At 38.3% G+C, this 22,506-nt stretch overlaps 1 protein-coding gene across 4 annotated transcripts in view; it reads right to left on the bottom strand.

Moving 5' to 3' along the window:
* Positions 1–8,789: 8,789 nt before the first annotated feature.
* Positions 8,790–22,506, bottom strand: part of ZNF354C (zinc finger protein 354C) — a 44,238-nt gene continuing 30,521 nt past the window's right edge. For all 4 annotated transcript variants that reach the window (XM_043467044.1, XM_043467043.1, XM_043467042.1 and 1 more), the window contains exons 3-5: positions 14,509–14,635; positions 13,937–14,032; positions 8,790–10,798 (exon numbers count right to left, since the gene is read on the bottom strand). In XM_043467044.1, the coding sequence (XP_043322979.1) occupies positions 9,411–10,798; positions 13,937–14,032; positions 14,509–14,635 (1,611 nt within the window). In that variant the 3' untranslated portion in view covers positions 8,790–9,410. The remainder of the gene's footprint in view (positions 10,799–13,936; positions 14,033–14,508; positions 14,636–22,506) is intronic.

Consider the following 22,506-nt stretch of genomic DNA (forward strand, 5'->3'; position numbering starts at 1 on the left):
ATATAAATTCAGACTTGTATATTATTTTCTCTCGGTTGCTTTCGTCACATTAACTCAGGCGCAACATTCATCTCTTTGGCCTTAAACTGCCTCTTATGATAGCTCCTCCATGGTTCATCCACAGTTTAATGCAACATCATGCAGACACATACAAACACACAGGTCCTGAACAGACACAAATGTTTATCTTATTTTTAAAAAAACTATGGTTAAAATTCACATATAATAAATTTGCATTTTCTTAATGTAGAGTTTCATGAGTTTTAACATTTTCATACTATAGATCTGTGCAAGTACTACAAACAGGATATGTAACAATTCTACCCTCCAGAAAACTCCCTTGTGCTATTCTTTTACAGTCAAACCTTCTGCCTATCTTGTCTGTGGCCCCTGGCAACCACAGATCCAGCCTCTGTGTCTCTAGTTTTGCTTTTTACATAGAGGCATATAAATGATATCGAAGCATACAAGCTCTGTGTCAGGTTTCTCTCACACAGCACGATGCCTCTGGCATTCTTCAATGCAGAATGTATCGACAGCTCATACCTTTTTATTGCTAAGGGATAGCCTAATATATGCTACTGCAGAAGAGTGGAGAAATAGCTCAGGAAAGAATGAAGAGGCTGAGCCAAAGCAAAAACAACACCCAGCTGTGGGTGTGACTGGTGATGGAAGTACAGTTCGATGCTGTAAAGAGCAATGTTGCACAGGAACCTGGAATGTTAGGTCCATGAATCAAGTCAAATTGGAAGTGGTCAAACAGGAGATGGCAAGAGTGAACATTGACATTTTAGGAATCAGTGAACTAAAATAGACCAGAATTGGTGAATTTAACTCAGGTGACCACTATATCTACTACTGTGGGCAAGAATCGCTTAGAAGAAATGGAGTAGCCATCATAGTCAACAAAAGAATCCAAAATGCAGTACTTGGATGCAGTCTCAAAAATGATAGAATGATCTCTGTTCATTTCCTAGGCAAGCCATTCAATATCACAGTAATCCAAGTCCATGCCCCAACCACTAATGCTGAAGATGCTGAAGTTGAATGGTTCGATGAAGACCTTCCTACAAGACCTTCTAGAACTAACACCCCAAAAAGATGTCATTTTCATTTCAGGGCACTGGAATGCAAAAGTAGAAAGTCAAGAGATACCTGGAGAAACAGGCAAGTTTGGCCTTGGATTACAAAATGAAGCAGGGCAAAGTCTAACAGAGTTTTACCAAGAGAACACTCTGGTCATAGCAAACACCCTCTTCCAACAACACAAGAGAAGACTCTACAATGGACATCGCCAGATGGTCAATACCAAAATCAGATTGATTATATTCTTTGCGGCCAAAGATGGAGAAGCTCTATACAGTCAGTAAAAACAAGACCGGGAGCTGACTATGGCATAGACCATGAACACCTTATTGCCAAATTCAGACTTAAATTGAAGAAAGTAGGGAAAACCACTACTTTTTAGGGAGACCTGAATAGGGAGACCATTCAGGTATGATCTAAATCAAATCCCTTATGATTATACAGTAGAAGTGACAAATAGATTCAAGGGATTAGATCTGATAAACAGAGTGCCTGAAGATCTATGGACGGAGGTTTGTAACATTGTACAGAAGGCTGTGATCAAAACCATCCCCAAGAAAAAGAAATGCAAAAAGGCAAAATGGTTGTCTGAGGAGGCCTTACAAATAGCAGAGAAGAGAAGCAAAAGGCAAGGAGAAAAGGAAAGCTATATCCATTTGAATGCAGAGTTCCAAAGAATAGCAAGGAGAAATAAGAAAGCCTTCCTCAGTGATCAATGCAAAGAAATAGAGGAAAACAACAGAATGGGAAAGACTAGAGATCTCTTCAAGAAAATAGAGATACCAAGAGAATATTTCATGCAAAGAAATGGGCACAACAAAAGACAGAAATGATATGGATCTAACAGAAACAGAAGATAGTAAGAAGAGGTGGGAAGAATACACAGAAGAACTGTACAAAAAAGATCTTCACGACCCAGATAACCCCAATGGTGTGATTACTCACCTGGAGCCAGACATTCTGGAGTGCAAGGACAAGGGGACCCTAGGAAGCATCACAATGAACAAAGCTAGTGGAGGTGATGGAATTCCAGTTGAGCTAGTTCAAATCCTGAAAGATGATGCTGTGGAAGTGCTGCACTAAATATGACAGAAAATTTGGAAAATGCAGCAATGGCCACAGGACTGGTAAAGGTCAATTTTCATTCCAATCCCAAAGAAAGACAATGCCAAAGAATGTTCAAACTACCACACAATCACACTAATCTCACATGCTAGCAAAGTAATGCTCAAAATTCTCCAAGACAGGCTTCAACTGTTCTCAGGCTTCAACCAAGAACTTCCAGATGTTCAAGTTGGATTTAGAAAAGGCAGAGGAATCAGAGATCAAATTGCCAATGTCTGATGGATCATAGAAAAAGCAAGAGATTTCTGGATAAATATCTACTCCTGTGTTATTGACTATGCCAAAGTCTTTGATTGTTTGGATCACAACAAACTGTGGAAAATTCTTAAAGAGATGGGAATACCAGAGCACCTTACCTGTCTCCTGAGAAACCTGTATGCAAGTCAAGAAGCAACAGTTAGAACTGGACATGGGACAATGCCCTGGTTCCAAATTGGGAAAGGAGTACGTCAAGGCTGTATATCGTTACCCTGCTTATTTCACTTCTATGCAGAGTAAATCATGCGAAATGCCAGGCTGGATGAAGCACAAGCTGGAATCATGAATGCCGGGAGAAATATCAATAACCTCATATACACAGATGACACCACCCTTATGGCAGAAAATGAAGAGGAACTAAAGAGTCTCGTGATGAAAGCGAAAGAGGACAGTGAAAAACTGGCTTAAAACTTCACATTCAAAAAACTAAGATCATGGCATCTGGTCCCATCACTTCATGGCAAATAGATGGGGAAATCAATGAAAACAGTGACAGACTTTATTTTCTTTGGCTCCAAATTCACTGCAGATGGTGACTGCAGCCATGAAATTAAGACGCTTGCTTGTTGGAAGAAAAGCGATGACAAACCTGGATAGCATATTAGAAAGCAGACATTCCTTTGCCGACAAAGGTCTGTCTAGTCAAAGCTATGATTTTTCCAGTAGTGATGTATGAATGTGAGATTGGGACTATAATGAAAGCTGAGTGCTGAAGAACTGATGCTTTTGAACTGTGGTGTTGGAGAAGACTCTTGAGAGTCCCTTGGACAGCAAGAAGATCAAGCCAGTCAATCCTAAAGAAAATCAGTCCTGAATACACATTGGAAGGACTGATGGTGAAGCTGACGCTCCAATACTTTGGCCACCTGATGGGAAGAGCCAACTCACTGAAAAAGACCCTGATGCTGGGAAAGATTGAAGGCAGGAGGAGAGGGGGACAACGAGGTTGAGATGGTTGGATGGCATCAGCATCTTGATGGATGTGAGTTTGAGGAAGCTCCGGGAATTGGTGATGGAGAGGGAAGCCTGGTGTGCTGCAGTACATGCCATTGTAGAGTCAGACACGACTGAGCAACTGAACTGAACTGATTCTAATATATGGACGTACCACCATCTGTTTAACCAGTCTATTTCTGGCCTTACTTTCTATCCCATTAATCTACATATCTATTCCTTCACCAATATCACTGTCTTTATTACTGTAGCTTAAAGTTGAGTATTTTGAGTCTTTTAACTTTATTCTGCTTTTTCAAAATTGTTTTGGCTACCCAACTTCCTTTGCTTTTCCACCTAAATTTTAGAATCAGCTTTTCTAGCTACAGAAAAAAAAAAAAACCTAATGAAATTTTTACTGGAATTGTGTTACATCTGTAGAATAAACTGATGAGAACCGCCATACTAGCTATATTGTCTTCTCACTTGTAAACATATGTCTCCTTAATTCATCTTTTTTAACATCACTCATTAACATTTTGCAATTTGCTGTATGGTGCGTCTCTGATGGCTCAGAGGGTACGGAATCTGCCTGCAATGCAGGAGACCTGGGTTTGATCCCTGGGTCAGGAAGATGCCCTGGAGAAGGGAATGGCTACCCACTCCAGTATTCTTACCTAGAGAATCCCAAGGACAGAGGAGCCTGGTGGGCTTTTTTTGTAGTATTAGAGATCCTACACATTTGTAGCTATGTATTTCTTTACTTTCCACTTCCTTTTTACTTTTCAGAGTAGAGCAAATGGTGTATATTGCTTAGATTTATTTTCTAATTGTTCTCTTCTTGTTGTTTAGCCATGTCTGACTCTTTTGTGACCCAATGGACTCTTACTTGCAAGGCTCCTCTGTCCACAGGATTTCCCACTTAACAATACTGGAGTGGGTAGCCATTTCCTTCTCCAGGGGATCTTCTTGACCCAGGGATCAAATCTGTCTCCTGTCTTGTCAAGCAGATTCTTTACCACTGAGCCACCAGGGAAGCCGGATTGTTCACTGCTAGTACACAAATGCAGAAACTTTTGCATGTTAATCTAATATCTTCTGATCTTGTTAAACTGATTAGTTCTAAGAGCTTTATTTGTTGATTCCTTGGGTTTTTCTAAGAGGACAATCATGTTATCTTTAAACAGAGGCCATTTAATTTCTTCCTTTTTTGTTTTTTTTTGTAGCTTTGTACCTTTTTTGTTTTTGTTGTTCTTGGCTGATTGCATTAGCAAGGATTGGTTAGGAGTGTTCAGAGTGGACATCATGACTTGTCCCTGACCTTAACATCATTCAGCTGATTATCATTAAGCAGGATGTTAGTTGTGGGGTTTTGGTAGATGCCCTTTATTAGGTTAGTTTCTCTTTTATTTCTGATTTTCTTAGTTTTTACCATAAATATTGTCAAAAATTTTTCTGCATCCATTGATATGATCATGTCTTTTTCCCCTTTCTAGTTCAGTTTGGATCTGTGTCAGTCTGTCTTCCGTTACAGACTCTTTTCTCTGTCATCTCTATTCTGCTGCTAAGTATGTCCAGTGATTTTTGCTTTTGTATATTTTGTGACTGTATTTTTTAGTTTTAAAAATTCCATTTGGTTCCTTCTAATGTATTACCTATTTTCCTGCTGAGAACTTTTAAGTTTCCATTCAAGAATGGTCACATTTTTTGAAACATTGTTGTAATGCCTACTTTTATAATTCCAACATTCGTGTCATCTTGGGGCACATTGTCTTGGGGCCTGTTGTCTTTTTCCTTATGAACTATTGAGATTTTCCTAATTTCTACACTTTGTGCAATTCTACATTATATTATGAGATTCTGGATTGAGATTAGGGATGAGTCTGGGATTATATACACAACCTCATGAAATTCCTTTCCTGAGTTTCCTTTTCTGTCACCAGCCTGACACATTCCAGCTCCCAGGGCCCACTCCTCTTCTGGTCTTCTGATTAAGACACCAAGGCTTCAGATTCTCCTCTCTGCTACACACCTAATGGACACACCCACCTCCAGGTCCAAGTAGCAAACAGTGAGAGACGAAAAGCAATGAGGATTCTTCTAACAGTTCTCTGACCAGAGATAAATGCTGTCCTCTCTGAGAGGTTTAGATGTCTGCTCAACCACAAGTGTCCTCAGCACAGACATGCCTGAGAGTAACAGGCTGGTCTTATTTCAAAAATCTTGTTTCCTTCCCAAATCTGGCTGCTACCATCATTACTTTTCAGGATCCTCAGGCCACTGTTCCAAGCATTCTCTAGGATTTTTAGTCATATTTAGTAGGAGATATAAGGTGCTGTGATCTTATTCTATAATAGGAACCAGAACAAACAATGGTTAAGTTATTTCCAATGATCACATCCATATAGGATAAACTCTCAAACCAGAAATTTATGAGTATAAAGGAAGAATACTGACTGGAAGCTTCATACGCATCACTTTTCCAATCAAATTTTTGCTTCAATTTTTTATTAAAATTTTTTAACACACAGAAGTTTACAGAATGACCAATGAACATACTATATCTTCCACAAAGATTCAACAACAGCTGACTAATTTTTACATATTTATTTTAAAATATGCTACAAACATCATGACTCTTCAAATTTGAAAACTTTGGCATGCATCTCCTAAGAAGGGTACTGTCCTTCATACTTCAACATCATCATAAACATCATACCCCTAGGAAAATTAAACATACTACATCACCTAATACCCATTCTATCCTCGTATTTCCCCATGTCCCCCTAAATGTCTTACAGTTGTTTTGATTTTCTGAGTCAGACGCCAAATAAGAATCACACTTTGCATTTGGTTATATCTTAAATTTCTTAATCTAGATGACTCCACTCCTTGTTTTATTATATTGGTTTCTTGAAAAGTCCAGACAAGCTATCTTGTACAATAACTCAAACTCTAGACTTGTCTAATTCTTCACTATGTAATTCAGTTTGTTCCTCTATTCCTTGTATTTCTTATAAACAGGAAGATAAGTCTAGATAAGAGATTTAATTAGAGTTCCTTTTTTTTTTTTTTTTTTTGGCAAGAATACATCACAGGATGATCATGTGTACTTTATATTGCATCTCATCAAGAGTCACATGTCAGCTTGTTCCACTGGTAGAGGAACTCAGTTTAATAGCCAGATTTCTCCATTATAAAGGAATATCTTTCCTCTGTCATTGGTATCTGTGATCTTGACACTGTGTAAATAATGCTTGTTAATTTTTTTCCCACAAAATAGGGTTTTCCCATCCATTGAATGTGCCTAATTTAATTACATTAAGGGTTGTAAAATGGTGATTTTTCTAAATCTATCACTCCACATACAATGAAGAGATGACATTCTCCAAATAAGTATATAAAGAGCTTTTCTATTTTTCTCTGTTTTTTCTTTATAGGATCATTTTATTTTATTTAGCGCGTTATAACCAATTACTGTGATTATTCTTTTTGATGTTCAAATTGTCCTAAATTTGACCAGTGGGGGCTCCTTTAAATTGGCCCTCACATCCTTCTGACATTATCCCTTTAGTCTTTCAGTTCTTTGTTTCACAAAAAAAGTATTCCAGGCATATCTTATATTTCCCTTGTTCCAAACACATGGAATCAGCCATTTCTCCAAGGAGCCCTACTTCCTTTTAGTGAGGAATAGCATTTAGAGAACAAAATCTGCATAATGTGTGGATACTGCTATTGGGTAATCAAATGTGATTTTATCTAGAATATCTTGCAAATGGTTCTGTATGATGTTAAAAACTGAGGTCTAAAAGCTTCATTTTCCTTAAGTGCTAAGTTGCTTTAGTCTGACTCTTTGTGACTCTATGGACTGTAACCCACCAGGCTCCTTTGTCCATCAGATTCTCCAGGCAAGAATGCTGGAGTGGGTTGCCAAGCCCTTCTCCAGGGAATCTTCCCAACCCAGGGATCGAACTCAGGGAACATCTCGTAGGTCTCCTGCATTGGCAGGCAGGTTCTTTACCACTAGTGCCACCTGGGAAGCCCCATTTTCCTTATAAACATACTTGAATACGTAAGAAACACCCCCCACCTCACTCCGCTTTCTTTGACCATGACACCCAGCTTGAAGGATCTTAGTTCCCTGACCAGGGAGGGAACTTGGGCCCCAGCAGTGAAAACACCATGTTCTAAAAAACTTGACCAGCAGGGAATCCCCCAGAAAACACTTTCTAATGAGCTAAGACAAGTCAAATGCTGAATGCTTGAGTTTAATTCTGAACTCAGGATATAGTTTAGATGTCTCAGAGGGTTCTAGCTAATTTTCACATTAATAGAACAGTTCTTTTGAATGATACCCATTGTGAAAGTAAATATAAAACTGAAGGAAGTAGACCCAGGGGAAAATGAAATCTTTCTGCAAAACATGGAACGTGTTTGGATAACTAGTTTATACCAATAATTAGAATGTTTAATAATAAAATACTCATATATCACTTTACATAAAAGAAGTCCTAAAAGATGTGTAACAAAAATAAACAAAAAGGCAATTTTACATGTGAAACACCCAAATGTAATTTCACTATCTGGACCATAGCTAGGTTTTAGGATTTAAGTACAGTTACTATAAAAGCAGTTATAATTAGGGACTCATAAGAAAAAAGGAAAACATGACTAAGTCAATTATTAAGATTAAAATTGAGGGAATTATCAAACATAAAAATAAAACAGATTAAACTAATGCAATGTGCCTAACCAGTTTACAAAACAAATAGCTTTGGTACTTGGACTCTTGGGGCCTGAGGTTGTAAATTAACCTATAATTATTACAACCAGAGCTGAAGATCTAGATTCTAGTCTTAATTGTACTCAAAAAGCTCAATTTCTTCATTAGTTAAAATGAAAGACTATAACTAACTAAATTAAAATCTCTCTTGGTGTTAATGAGCTACCAAATATATAATCAGAGTCTGGAAATATATTCCTTTTGCAATATACAAGACAGTATTTGCATGATAGTCTCTCCACTTGCTTCAGTTGACACCAACTTCTCTAAGACTCTGTTCAGCAATGTAGAAGCATATCATATTAAGAAATGATGTAAGAAAAGAAAAGGAAGAGACATCATTGGGCAAAATTTTAATTTTCAAAACTAAATTCTAAATTAATAAAACCAAATTTTTTAATCATCAAAGAATTTTGAAAAAATACAGTCCAAAATTCTCTGTGTATATATACACATGAATACATACATACATTTATGTCTATCACTGGTGGCTCAGGCTACGGTAAAGAATCTGCTTGCAAAGCAAGAGACCCAGGTTTGATCCCTGGATCAGGAAGATCCTCTGGAGAAGGGAATGGCTACCCACTCCAGTATTCTTGCCTGGAGAATTCCATTGACAGAGGAGCCTGGCAAGCTATAGTCTACAGGGTCGCAAAGAGTCAGACATGACTGAGCAACTAACACACATATACATACATGTATATTTATAAATATAAATTGCTGGTGAGGCAGTTCACAAAAAGTGAGCTTAATTATTTCCATGTGAAAATCTAAATTTAAAGAATTTCTTTTTATCTTTAGCTTCTCTTTATGAAAGAGAGCATGTCCTATATTTATCTGCCATTTTAGAAAATAAGGCCCCACACTTATTCACATTATTAATAACTCAGTGACTGCCTTTAAAAGAAAATTCATATTGAAACTTACTGTTAGAAAGGCAACAAAGTCTAATGAAAGAAATAAAACTTATATTCCATTGTTTTCAAAGTTAGGTCTTTTACAATTTTCTGTGAATTTAAAATTTTTATGTTTTTAGAAATCTTAAATTTACTGGTTCTTATAAAATTTGACAAGGCAGTGCTCTTAATATCCGTTGGTCACTTCTACCATTACTTAGTGATAACTAGCATATTTTCTCTAAGAGAAGTAAAAAAAGGCTTGATCTACCAGAAGCCTGTGCCCTATTTATTATTCTCCTGATTATTCTCCAATGAGAACCCTTAAATTATTTCAGAGATGAATTAAATGTCATAGGGCTTATCTCCTCTAAGAAATCTCTGATCCCATATTCTTTCCATTTATAGAGTTTTTCTTTATTGTGAACTTTTTTGTGTCTACAAAGGTTTGATCTGTAACTGTAGGCTTTCCCACATTCCATACATTTATAGAGTTTCTCTCCAGTATGGATTCTCTCATGTTCAGTTAAGAATGAATACTGGCTGAAAGCTTTTCCACACTGATTACACTGATATGGTTTCTCTCCAGTATGGATTCTCTGATGCCTATAAAGGTTAGATTTGCAACCAAAGGCTTTCCCACATTCTCCACATGTGTAAAGTTTTTCTCCAGTATGAATTTTCCGATGGTCATTAAAGGATGAATACTGGTTGAAGGCTTTCCCACATTCATTACATTGATATGGTTTTTGTCCAGTATGAATCCGCTGATGTTCAATAAAGGTTGAGATGCGAGTGAAATTTCTCCCACATTCCAAGCATTTACACAGTTGTTCTCCAGTATGAAGCCTCTGATGTTCAACCAGAGATGTAAACTGGCTGTAACTTTTCCCACATTCACGACATTTATAGGATTTCTCACCTGTATGGATTTGTTGGTGTCTATGAAGCTTTGCTCTACAATTGAAGGCCTTCTCACATTCTCCACATTTATAGAGTTTTTCTCCAGTATGAATCCTCCGATGTACAGTGAGGGTGGAACACTGGCTAAAAGCTTTACCACAGTCCTTACACTGATAGGGTTTCTCTCCAGTATGCACTCTCAAATGCTTGATAAGGGTTGAACTGCTACTAAATGCTTTCTCACATTGATTACATCTGTAAGGTTTCTCTCCAGTATGAATTCTCTGATGGGCAAGAAGTGATGATCTGTGGCTGAAGGTCTTCCCACACTCATTACATTTATAAGGTTTCTCACCAATATGAATTCTCTGGCCTTCAATAAGATGAAGACTCTGGTTGAAGCTTTTTTCACATTCATTGTAAATATGAGGTTTTTCTCCTGGGTAAATCTGGAAACATCTCATTAGATTAATATTCTGTTTAAAATCTCTCCCAAAAGTATAATATATACTGGGTACTCTTTCCATAGGAACATTTTGTCGTCTAATAAGAACTGTATTTATAAATAAGCCTTTCCCTAATTCAAGACTTGTCTGGTTTCCAGCTCTACTGATGGTTTTCTTCTGTGAGGCTACCATTTGCCTGAGAGTTTTTTTCTGTTGCTCTTGTTGTGTCCTGCCCTCAAATTCCAAAGCTTCTCCACAATTGATGTCCAACTTAATGGAGTTTTTCATTATTATTCCTTGAGATGTTTCTCCTGTAGAAATGTCCTGTTTGCAAGGCAATGCTTCTATTTCAGGCCATGTCTTAAAACCTGGAATAAATCAGAATTATGGCTTCTCTGCTAGAAGAGAGTTTGATACCATATAATTTCAAATGTGAACTTGAATCTAGAGAAAAACAGGATAGAATGGAAGGAGAAGTAAACAGGAGTAGTGTGGGAGAATATAGTGGACAAATTAACAGTGACAACAAAGATTTTGCCACCTGAGAGAAGTAAAGGCAGGGATCTTTTGAGACTAACAAAAGTCTACAAGAGATGTGAAGTTCTGAAGTATGCCCAAGCCCCAAGCTCAGATCTGATTCTAAAGTGAAAAGATTTAGCTTGAGCTGATTCTAAGAAACTCTTGAGTTAAAATTTGGCTTACTTTTATCAATCCATGATTGAAAATAGATTAAAGTTAGATCACTAATTAGGTAACTGTATGTACTTAAATAAACTATACAAATTAAATAAAATATAGATTATCTCTGTTAACAAAATTCATCTGGTTTTAGTAATAAAAATATTTTATTGAAAATAAAAATATTTTATTGAAATTAAAAAAGAATAAGAAATATAGGCTATAAATCTGTATAAGAATAAAGGTCTTTCTTAATGGTATCCATGGGAAAGCTAGCAGTTTAGATTTTCAAGGATCAACCAGGTACCTTCTCTCTTTTTACTCTTTCTCACAATATGATCTTCCCTGTCCATTTAGAAACTTACCCTCCTACTCTAACCTTATTTCTTTACAAAAGCTCAATTATTTAAGCCTAAATAATCCACCTCTTTCTTCAAATTTCAAAACATATTTTCAAAACATTCAATCACTTAACTTACATATATAAAGTTTGTGAAAATAATTCAAAGTTATTTGTGCAAGGAGAGCATGTCTTATGATGGTTTGTTAATTCTTTATTGTGTACAAGACAAGTACACAATTAGAATGTCTTAGATAAAAAAATAAAGAATGAATGAGCAGAGTGACCAAGTTGGAAAAATTATTATAAAGGACAGGTAACCTTGAAAATGAAAAGAGACCTCTTACTGGACTCCTGAGACTCAGTCATTTATTGAACAAATACTGAATAATTAGCAATGACAATAGGAAAAAAATAAATGGCCAAACAGTAATAGTTCATTTCTCCATGATCTGAGAAGACTCAACTGCATAATTTAAATTTGAGGTTCAGAAAATGAGGATACAAATATCAACAATATTGGTAAAGAATGGAAGACAGACAATAGAGGTGGGTTGGATTTCAATAGATAAAGAAAAGAGGACACTGTGAGTCAAAAAGAAGGCCTGTTAAAGTCATTTGTGGGGAAAGTAAACCTATTTAGGGGAGGCTTATTGACTAAAGAAGGGAATTTGAGTTGGAATTAGTTCAAATTTTGGTTACGCACAGTAAGGCCAAATATACAGTTACTAAATAACTAGTAGAAGAATTGACAATAATACAGATAACAGAAGGTGCTATAAATTCTTAGATAATAATAAGGCAAAAATGTTTATATTTAGTAAAATGGGCAGCTTGGATCAGAAGAAGGACAGAATGGAATTGAAAAATAATGTGGTTGCAGTGGTCTGGCTGAATTGAGTAACTTGAGCCTCATCAGCACTGAGTTAATCAGAGAGGTAATTTAATTCAATTAAAACAGAATTTTAAAATTTTTAAAAATATTACTAAATCTATCAGATGCTTGAGGAACAGAATTCAAAGATCTGGCCTCTCCCTTAAATATGCACAATCTTATTAGAAAAATAATTAACAAACATAACTACAATTCACTGTGATAGATACAATAATGAATGTACTCTGACTATGTAGAAAGTGCTGTATGAATGATGGAAAAATTAATGCTGACTGGGAAGCAGGAGGGCTTCCCAGGTGGTGCAGTGGTAAAGACTCTGCCTGCCAATGCAGAAAATGCAAGGGTTCAATCCCTGGGTTGTGAAGATGCCCTGGAGTATGAAATGGCAACCCACTCTATTATTCTTGCCTGGAAAATTCCACAGACAGAAGAGCCTGGCAGGCTACAGTCCACTGTGTCGCAAAGAGTTGGACACGACTGAACAAGTAAACAATTGAGGAAAGTAGGAAAGATAAGAAAAACCTACAGATGAGAGTGGCATATTAGGTGGACAAATGGATCTTGAAAGATAAATAGTTTACCAATGGACAAGGTAGAAGAGGTGATTCAAGCTGAAGGAATAACACACAAATGATAGTGAGTATGCAGATGTAGCCAGAACACTGAGATGAAAAGGAAGTGGCCACTGATGAGACCATAAACGCATAGGAAGACAGGCTAAGATGTAGGTTTAATGTCATACTAAGGGATCTTTCTTTACCCCGTGGATAATGGAGAAACAATGAAGTCTCTTAAGGTACAGAATAAATACCTGAGTTTCAAAAAGATCACTGTGCTCATGGCATGGAAAATCAGTGAGAAAAAAGAAGCTCAGAGAAGGTAGGTAACTTTCCTATAGCACATGTAAGTAGGGGTAAGGGTAAAGCAAAATTCGGAATGTCTAAATTCAAACCATGATCTTTAACGCTATACTGTGCTACCTGGTGGTGGTGGTGCTGTGTGATCAGTCATGTTCCACTCTTTGTGACTCCATGCACTGTAGCCCACCAGGAAAAACTTGCTTGCTGATCCCTGGACTAGAAAGGCTACAATGGTAATGTTAACAACAGCTGACTGAATATATAATAGTGGGACATGACAATCTAGTCACCAAGAAATTAAGAAATCAGAGACAAAGGAATGTTAATAATACTTTGAAATACGTAGATGGTAAAAAAAAGACATGAAAAAATTATTTTAAAAATTCAAAATATGGCAGAAGGTGTAAAGTGTTAAAAATCTTTCAGACATGAACATGTGTAAATGCAGATGGAAAAATAAATAACATGAAGATCAAGAGGTGATAGAAGGAAGTGAGTGAGGCTGCAAAAAAAAGGGGGGGGCAGGGAAAGAGAATGCAGGGAGTGGTATGAGAAGGAAAATGTCAAGACAAGGACCTTCTCGATGAAAGAAAACCATTACAACTAAGGAGCCTTGTCAGGTGGTCCTGAGCATTTCAATAGGGCTCAGAATTTCCAGGAGAGTTTTCCAACACTCCTCACAACCTGCTTATGTATAAAGACACTTGTGCCCATCCCCCAGTCACTCACTCACCAAGGCAGGCATCTTGAGGGATTTCTCTTTCCACCATGCAGGGATCTTCTCCTTGTTGCAACTGGCAGATCAACTTTGGCATCGAAAATGGAATCCCTGCTCATCAGGAAGGAAATGGAGTTTGAACAGATGGCATGAAAAGCAAGCCCAAAACTCACAAACCAGAACCTACAGGGCAGATAAGACAAGTCTAGAGAGGCAAAGTAGGCAGAATAAGCTCTCTTGAGAGGGACTGAGGCCTTCACGGGGATGGAGCAGGAGGTGGGTCTTGGTTCGGAAACAATATGGGGCCCTGTCAATGAACGCCATGAAGATAGGAGTCTTATGCGTTTTTCAGAATCTAAACTGGGTTCCAATCATAGGAGTAGGAGGGAACTATTAAGGAGGTAGGTGGGAGGAGGGCAGAGGACAAAGTGCAGCATGAAGGGCATCAAAACAAACAGGTACACATTTAATTCTACAGAGATTTGTCCTTTTCCAGGGCAGAGGACAGAAACCTCAGACTCTGAACCTCCAAGGGAGCTCTAAAGTCCTCCCACAACAGATTCTCCACGACAGGCAAGCCTCCTTACCCAGCGAGACCAGAGTGCTGTAGTTCTCCAGCATCACCTCCCGGTACAGGCTTCTCTGGGCAGCATCCAGGTGCAACCACTCGTCCCGGCTGAAGACCACAGCAACATCCCTAAACGTCACTGACTCCTGTAATGGCAAACCCGTTCCCGTTTACCCAGGAGCATCTTCTCCCCGGAAGACTTGGTAAGAAGGCGACACTGGGATGTGCAGCAACTATCCTGAAAATGTCTCAGGATTCTAAACATTTCAAAGCAACTACTTATGTTACTTTTGGAACCACCCATCAACTAACAAACAAATATTTATCGAGTAACCACTTGGAGCAAAGACACATGGCATGTTTGTAAGGGTATGGGAAAAAAGGGCAAATTTCCTGCCGAGAGGGAATTTATATTGCATCCTGGGATCTGTCAGAGTCCATTTACCTCCTCCTTCCAACTGAAAATCCAAATTAAATGAAAGGAAAAAAGTCAGAGTATGTTTAGAGCAGTGCTGGAAAACTAGGAGAAATATCAGTAGTAGAACATAAATAAAAAGGAATTTCTGAGACATAAAGCAAGTAATAAAAATAATATTGGTTAATGTCTATTGATGGACTTCCCTGGTGGCTCAGACGGTAAAGAATCAGCCTGCAGTGCAGGAGACCAGGGTTGGATCCCTGGTCAGAAAGATTCCCGGGAGAAGACAATAGCTACCTACTCCAGTATTCTTGCCTGGAGAATTCCATGGGCAGAGGAGCCTGGTGGGCTATAGTCCATGGGGTCACAAAGATGTTAGAGGCTATGACAGAAACTTTTTATACAGTAGCCAATTTAAGTTTCATAGATATTCTATTAGGAAGACACAATAATTAAATAATTTTGCAGATAAAGAAACAGTTCAGAAAGGTTACAAAATCTTCCCTAGCTACTACTGTTTGCGTGGTGGAGCTCCTAAGTGAATTCAGGTAGACAGATCTCTAAGCTATATTGTCAGATGGGTTCCATTGACTAGAAAAAATTAGAACTGAAGTACTACACAGGTGCAAAAGGGAAATGCTGAGAAGGTAAGATTTTCCAAGAGAATCCCAGTCAAACACAAAATGTAAGAAAGCAGACACCAATTTTTTTATGAAAGGACTGAAGGGAGTGACAAACAGTACAAGGCTTAGTGGGTAGTTTTAGAATCTGTCAAAATGTAAAAGGTACATCACTATGACTTTGCATTTCTACTTCTAGGATTCTACTACAAGGAATAATCACACAACAGGGTAGGGATATCTGCTCACAGATGTTCACTAAAACATTACTTGTAAGTTAATGGTTATGGTAGGTTGAATAATAAACCTGTAAACATTGTACCTATGGAAAATGGGACTTTGAGGATCTGTTGAAGGATTTTGAGTGGGGGAGCAATTATTCTGGATTATTATCAGAGGGATCTGGTGTAATCATAACAGTCCTTGTAAGAAGGACACAAAAGGAGTTAGAAAGCTATGAAATGATGGAAGCAGAGACTGCAATGATATGCTTTAAAGATGCTTGAAAAGGCCACAGACCAAGGAATACAGGGGACCACTAGAAGATGAAAACAAGACCAGGAAACAAACTCCCCACCTCTCGCCCTAGAGCCAAGACAGAAAGAAGCAGCCCTGCTGAGAACTTGGCCTTAAGTCAGTGAGACTGATTTCACACTTCTGACCTCCACAACTATAGGAGAACAAATTTATGTTGTTTTAGCCACTGGATTTGTTATAATTTGTCATAGCAACAATGGAAACTAATACAATGGTGAAATTTTCAAGACAACATACATTATCTATCAATAAAGGAATAGATAAGCAATTTATACTGCATTTAGCCCATGAAATGTTATAAAGCCATTAAACAGAATGAGGTAGATTTGTATGCCTGACACTGGAATTTGACTGTGATATATTATCGATTCATATGAAAAAGCAAGCTCCCAGTCAATATGTGTTGAAAAGTATTTTATCTGTATATGCATAGGTGCATACAAAAATATCTGGAAGAAAACAAGAAGCTGTCCCAGATTATTCTTTGATATTTTAGAGAGGGACAGAATGGCAATCTACCACTTATATCCTTCATTAAGCTTACATTTTTTACAGGGTGTATGTTTGTTTTGACATTTTTTAAGATTCCACTTTAATTTACATATTCACTTTGCATTTTTGGTGGCTGCTGAGAATCATAATATACATCCTTAGTTCTTCACAGCATATTTAGAGCTAATATATGATTTCACACAGGAGGTAAAAAACCTTACAAACATATGGTTCTTCTTCATGCTATAGTTGTTACAAAGTTATTACAAAGACATTCCCAGATCATAAAGTTGACAGGACTCATCAGGTCACTCTGAGACTGCTCATGGAAGGCAAACAGTACAACTTTGTGGTTGTTATTTGGTCGTTAAGTTGACTCTTTCTCAAGCACATGGTTCCTCTGTCAGGCTCCTCTGTCCGTGGAATTTCCCAGGCAAGAATACTGAAGAGGGTTGCCATTTCCTTCTTCAGGGAATATTCCTGACCCAGGGATCAAACCTGCATCTCCTGAATTGGCAGGTGGATTCTTGACCACTGAGTCACCTGGGAAGCCCAAAGGGTACAACGCAGCAAAATAAAAACTGTGTAGGAAAGTACTGGAAGTCAGAGATGCTTCATGAGTCTCCTTATTTGCATGCACAGACCATGCTGTGTCATTGGATCTATTAATAGATGAGAATTCTTGGTTTGGGGGTGCTCAAAGGAGAAACGCTCAGCAGGGGCTTTTTATGCATCAAGCAAAGCTTGACATACCATATAAGCCAGGTGCAAATCAAGTGAAGATGACCCTGAGGGTGGTCAGTGGCATGTAAAGAGTACATCCAGGGCTTCCCTGGTTGCTCAGTGGTAAAGAGTCTGCCTGCCAATGCAGGAGACACAGGTTCAGTCCCTGAGCCAGGAAGCTCCCACATGCCTAAGAGCAACTAAGCTTGTGCACAACTGTTGAACCTGTGCTCTGGAACCTGGGAGCTGCAACTCCTGAGCCCACACGCCGTAACTACTGAAGCCCTCATGCCCTAGAGCCTGGGCTGTGCAGCAAGAGAAGCCTGCAACTAGAGGGCAGCCCCAACACTCCACGGCTAGAGCAAAGTCCATGCAGCAACAAAGATGCCATACAGTCAAAGAAAGAAAGAAAACTATAAAAGATAAAACAAAACAAGAGCACATCCATTGCCCTTATCTTGGCCAGGAATCAAAAGACAGCCATCCGGGCATCCCTGGAGACAAAACTTTTCCAGTCCAGACCTTAGTGAATTCTATATTCACAGTTGTCGTATACATTACATCCACTTACATGATAAACTCCATAACACAACATTATATTTTTGCTTTAAATAATCATATGCATATCAAAGAAACTGACTACAAAAAATTAGTTATATATTTCTATAATACACATATTTATCCAGACAGCCACCACTTTTAATACTCTTAATTTCATTCTTAAGATTACATTAACTTGAAGAACTTCCTTTAGCATATCTTATACTGCAGAACTGCTGATGATGAATTAGCTTTGTTTTCTTTTATCTGAAAATGCCTTTATTTTACCTTCATTCTTGAAGAATATTTTCATTGTTTATAGAATTTGGGGTTGACAGTGTTTTTCTTTCAGCATATAAAACATCATTATTGTTTTCTGGCCATTGATGTCTCTAATGAGGAGCCAGTGGACATTCAGATATCAATTCTATGTATATAACATGGTTTTTCCCCTGTCTGCTTTAAAATCTTTGGTTTTTGGTGACTTGTCTATGACTTCTCTGCCTGATATTATTGGCACCATCTACAAATGGATGTTCAGTGCTTAAAATGTGGCTAGTTTGAATTGTGATGTGCTATTTATATAAAATACACACCAGAATATTTACTAGAAAATATTTATATATATATGCACACATACATATATACATATGATACCTCAATAATTTAATACTCATAACATGTGGAAATGTGAGATGTACGGATGTGACAGCTGGACCATAAAGAAGGTTGAGTGCCAAAGAATTGATGCTTTCAAACTGTGGTGCTGGAGAAGACTCCTGAGAGTCCCTTGGACAGCAAGAAGATCCAACTAGTCAATCCTAAAGGAAATCAACCATGAATATTCATTGGAAGGACTGATGCTGAAGATGAAGCTTCAATACTTTGGCCACCTGATTTGAAGAGCCAACTCACTGGAAAAGACCCTGATGCTGGGAAAGACTGAAGGCAGGAGGAGAAGGGGATGGCAGAGGATGAGATAGTTGGATGTAATCACTGACTCAATGGACAAGAGTTTGAGCAAACTCCAGGAGATAGTGAAGGACAGGGAAGGCTGGTGTGCTACAGTCCAAGGGATTGCAAAGAGTCAGACACAACTGAGCAACAACAACACATGTTGAAACAATAAGATTTTGGGTATACTGGGTCAAGTAAAATATTTATTAAAATTAATCTGCTTCTGTTTATTTTTTACTGTGACTACAAGAAAGATTATTTTTTTAATTGAAGTATAGTTGATTTACAGTGTTGTGCCAATCTCTGATGTACAGGAAAGTGACTGAGTTATACACACATAGACAGTCTTTTTTAATATTCTCTTCCATTATGGTTTATTATAGGATGTGGAATATAGTTCCCTGTGCTATACAGTAGGACCTTGTTGTTTATCCATCCTATATATAACAGTTCACATCTGCTAATTCCAAACTCCTGGTCCTTTCCTCCCACATCCTCCTCCCCTTGGCATCCACAAGTCTGTTCTTTATGAGTCTGCTGCTGTTTTGTATATCGGTTCATTTGTGCTCTATTTTAGACTTCACATCAAAGTGGTATCGTATAACATTTGTCTTTCTCTTTTTGACTTACTTTACTTGGTATGTTAATCTCTAGTCACATCCACGATGCTGCAGATGGCATTATTACCTTCTTTTTACGGCTGAGTAACATTCTACTGTATGTACGTATACACACACAGACACACACCACATCTTTACCCACTCATCTGTCAATGGACGTTTAGGTTATTTCCAGTCTTGGCTGTTGGGAATAGTGCTGCCATGAACACAGGGGGGCATGTATCTTTTTAAATTACAATTTTGTCTGGGTATATGCCCAGGAGTGGGACTGCTGGATCATACAGTAATTCTATTTTTAGTTTTCTGAGGAACTGCTACACTGTTTTCCACAGTGGCTGCATCAACTTACATTCCCACCAACACTGTAGGAGGGTTCCCTTTTCTCCACACCCTCTCCATCATCTGTAGACCTTTTTGCCACTTTTTTTAATTGAAGGATGACTGCCTTACAGAATTTTGTTGCTTTCTGTCAAACATCAACAAGAATCACCCATGTCCCTCCCTCCCAAACCTCCCTCCCATCTTCCTCCCCGTCCCACCCATCTAGAGTGTCACGGAGCCCCTGTTTGAGTTCCCGAGTCACACAGTGAATTCCCGCTCGCTATCTATTTTACATATGGTATTGTGAGTTTCCATGTCACTCTCTCCATACACCTCACCCTCTCCCCACCTCCCCTAGTGTCCACAGATCAGCTCTCTCTGTCTGTTTCTCCACTGTTGCCCTGCAAGTAAATTCATCGGTACCATCTTTCTAGACTCCATATATATGTGTCAGTACACAATATTTACATTTCTCTTTCTGACTTACTTCACTCTGTATAATAGGCTCTAGGTTCGTCCACCTCATTAAAACTGACTCAACTGTGTTCCTTTTTATGGCTGAGTAATATTCCATTGTATATATTTACCACAGCTTCTTTATCCATCATCTGTCCATGAACATCTAGGTTGCTTCCATATTCTAGCTATTGTAAACAGTGCTGCAATGAACACTGGGGTTCATGTGTCTTTTTCAACTTTGTTTTCCTCAGGGTATATGCCTAGGAGTGGGATTGCTGGGTCATATGGTGATTTTATTCCTAGTTTTTTAAGTTATCTCCATACCATCTCCCATAATGGCTGTACCAATTTACATTCACACCAGCAATGCAAGAGGGTTCCCTTTTCTCCACACCCTCTCCAGCATTTATTGCTTATAGATTTTTTGATGGCAGCCATTCTGACCAGAATTGATGCTTTTGAACTGTGGTGTTGGAGAAGACTCTTGAGAGTCCCTTGGACTGCAAGGAGATCCAACCAGTCCATTCTAAAGGACACCAGTCCTGGGTGTTCATTGGAAGGACTGATGTTGAAGCTGAAACTCCAATACTTTGGCCACCTTATGCGAAAAGCTGACTTATCAGAAAAGATCCTGATGCTGGGAAAGATTAAGGGCAGGAGGAGAAGGGGACGACAGAGGATGAGATGGTTGGAATGGCATCATCGACTCAATGGACATGGGTTTGTGTGGACTCTGGGAGTTGGTGATGGACAGGGAGGCCTGGCGTGCTGTGGTTCGTGGGGTCGCAAAGAGTCTGACACGACTGAGCGACTGAACTGAACTGAACTAATTCTGACCAGCATGAGATGGTATCACATTGTGGTTTTGACTTGCATCTGTCTGATAATGAATGATGTTGAGCATCTTTCCATGTGTTTGTTAGCTAACTGTATGTCTTCTTTGGAGAAATGTGTTTAGATTTTTTTCCCACTTTTTAATTGGGTTGTTGTTTTTTTGATTTTGAGTTGTATGAACTGCTTGTATATTTTGGAAATTAATTCTTTGTCAATTGTCTCCTTTGCTATTATTTTCTCCCATTCTGAGGGTTGTCTTTTCACCATGTTTGTAGTTTCCTTTGCTGTGCAAAAGCTTTTAAGTTTAATTAGGTTCCACTTATTTACTTTTGCTTTTATTTCCATTACTCCAGGAGGTGGGTCATGGAAGATCTTACTTTGATTTATGTCATAGAGTGTTCTGCCTATGTTTTCCTCTAAGAGTTTTATAGTTTCTGTTCTTATATTTAGGGCTTTAGTCCATTTTGAGTTTATCTTTGTGTATGGTGTTAGGAAGTGTTCTGATCTCATTCTTTTGCACGTAGCTGTCCAGTTTTCCCAGCACCGTTTATTGAAGAGGCTATCTTTGCCCCATTGTATATTCCTGCCTCCTTTGTGAAAAACAAAGTACCCATAGGTGTGTGGGTTTACCTCTGGGCTCTCTATCTTGTTCCACTGGTCTGTATTTCTGTTTTGTACCAGTACCATACTGTCTTGATGACTAGGGTTTGTAGTATAGTCTGAAGTCAGGAAGGTTGATTCCTCCAATTCCATTCTTTCTCAAGACTGCTTTGGCTGTTCAGGGTCTTTTTGTGTTTCCATATAAATTGTGGGCTCCCCTGGTAGAGATGGTAGAGAATCTGCCTGCAATGAGGAAGACCTGGGTTTGATCCCTGGATTGGGAAGATCCCCTGGAGGAGGGCATGGCAACCCATTCCAGTATTCTTGCCTGGAGAATTCTCATGGATGGAGGAACCTGGCAGGCTATAGTTTATCGTGTCGCAGAGTCAGACATGACTGAGCGACTAAGCACACATGAATTGTGAAAGTTTTTGTTTTAGGTCTGTGAAAAATGCCATTGGTAATTTGATAGAGATCACACTGAATCTGCAGAGTGCATTTGGTAGTATAGTTACTTTCACAATATTGATTCTTCCTACCCAGGAACATGGAATCTCTCTCCATCTTTGATTTCTTTCATCAGCGTCTTATAATTTTCCATATACAGTTGTTTTGTCTCCTTAGGTAGGTTTATTCCTAGATATTTTATTCTTTTCACTGCAATGGTGAATGGAATTGATTCCTTAATTTCTCTTTCTGATTTTTCATTATCAGTATATAGGAATGCAAGTGATTTTTGTGTGTTGACCTTGTATCCCATGATTTTGCTGAATTCACTGATTAGCTCTAGTATTTTTCTGATAGTTTCTTTTGGGTTTTCTATGTATACTATCATGTCATCTGCAAACAGTGAGAGTTTTACTTCTTCTTTTCTGACCTGGATTCCTTTTATTTCT

Source organism: Cervus canadensis, chromosome 4, assembly GCF_019320065.1.
Source record: "Cervus canadensis isolate Bull #8, Minnesota chromosome 4, ASM1932006v1, whole genome shotgun sequence".
In the NCBI taxonomy this organism is placed as follows: Eukaryota; Metazoa; Chordata; class Mammalia; order Artiodactyla; family Cervidae; genus Cervus; species Cervus canadensis.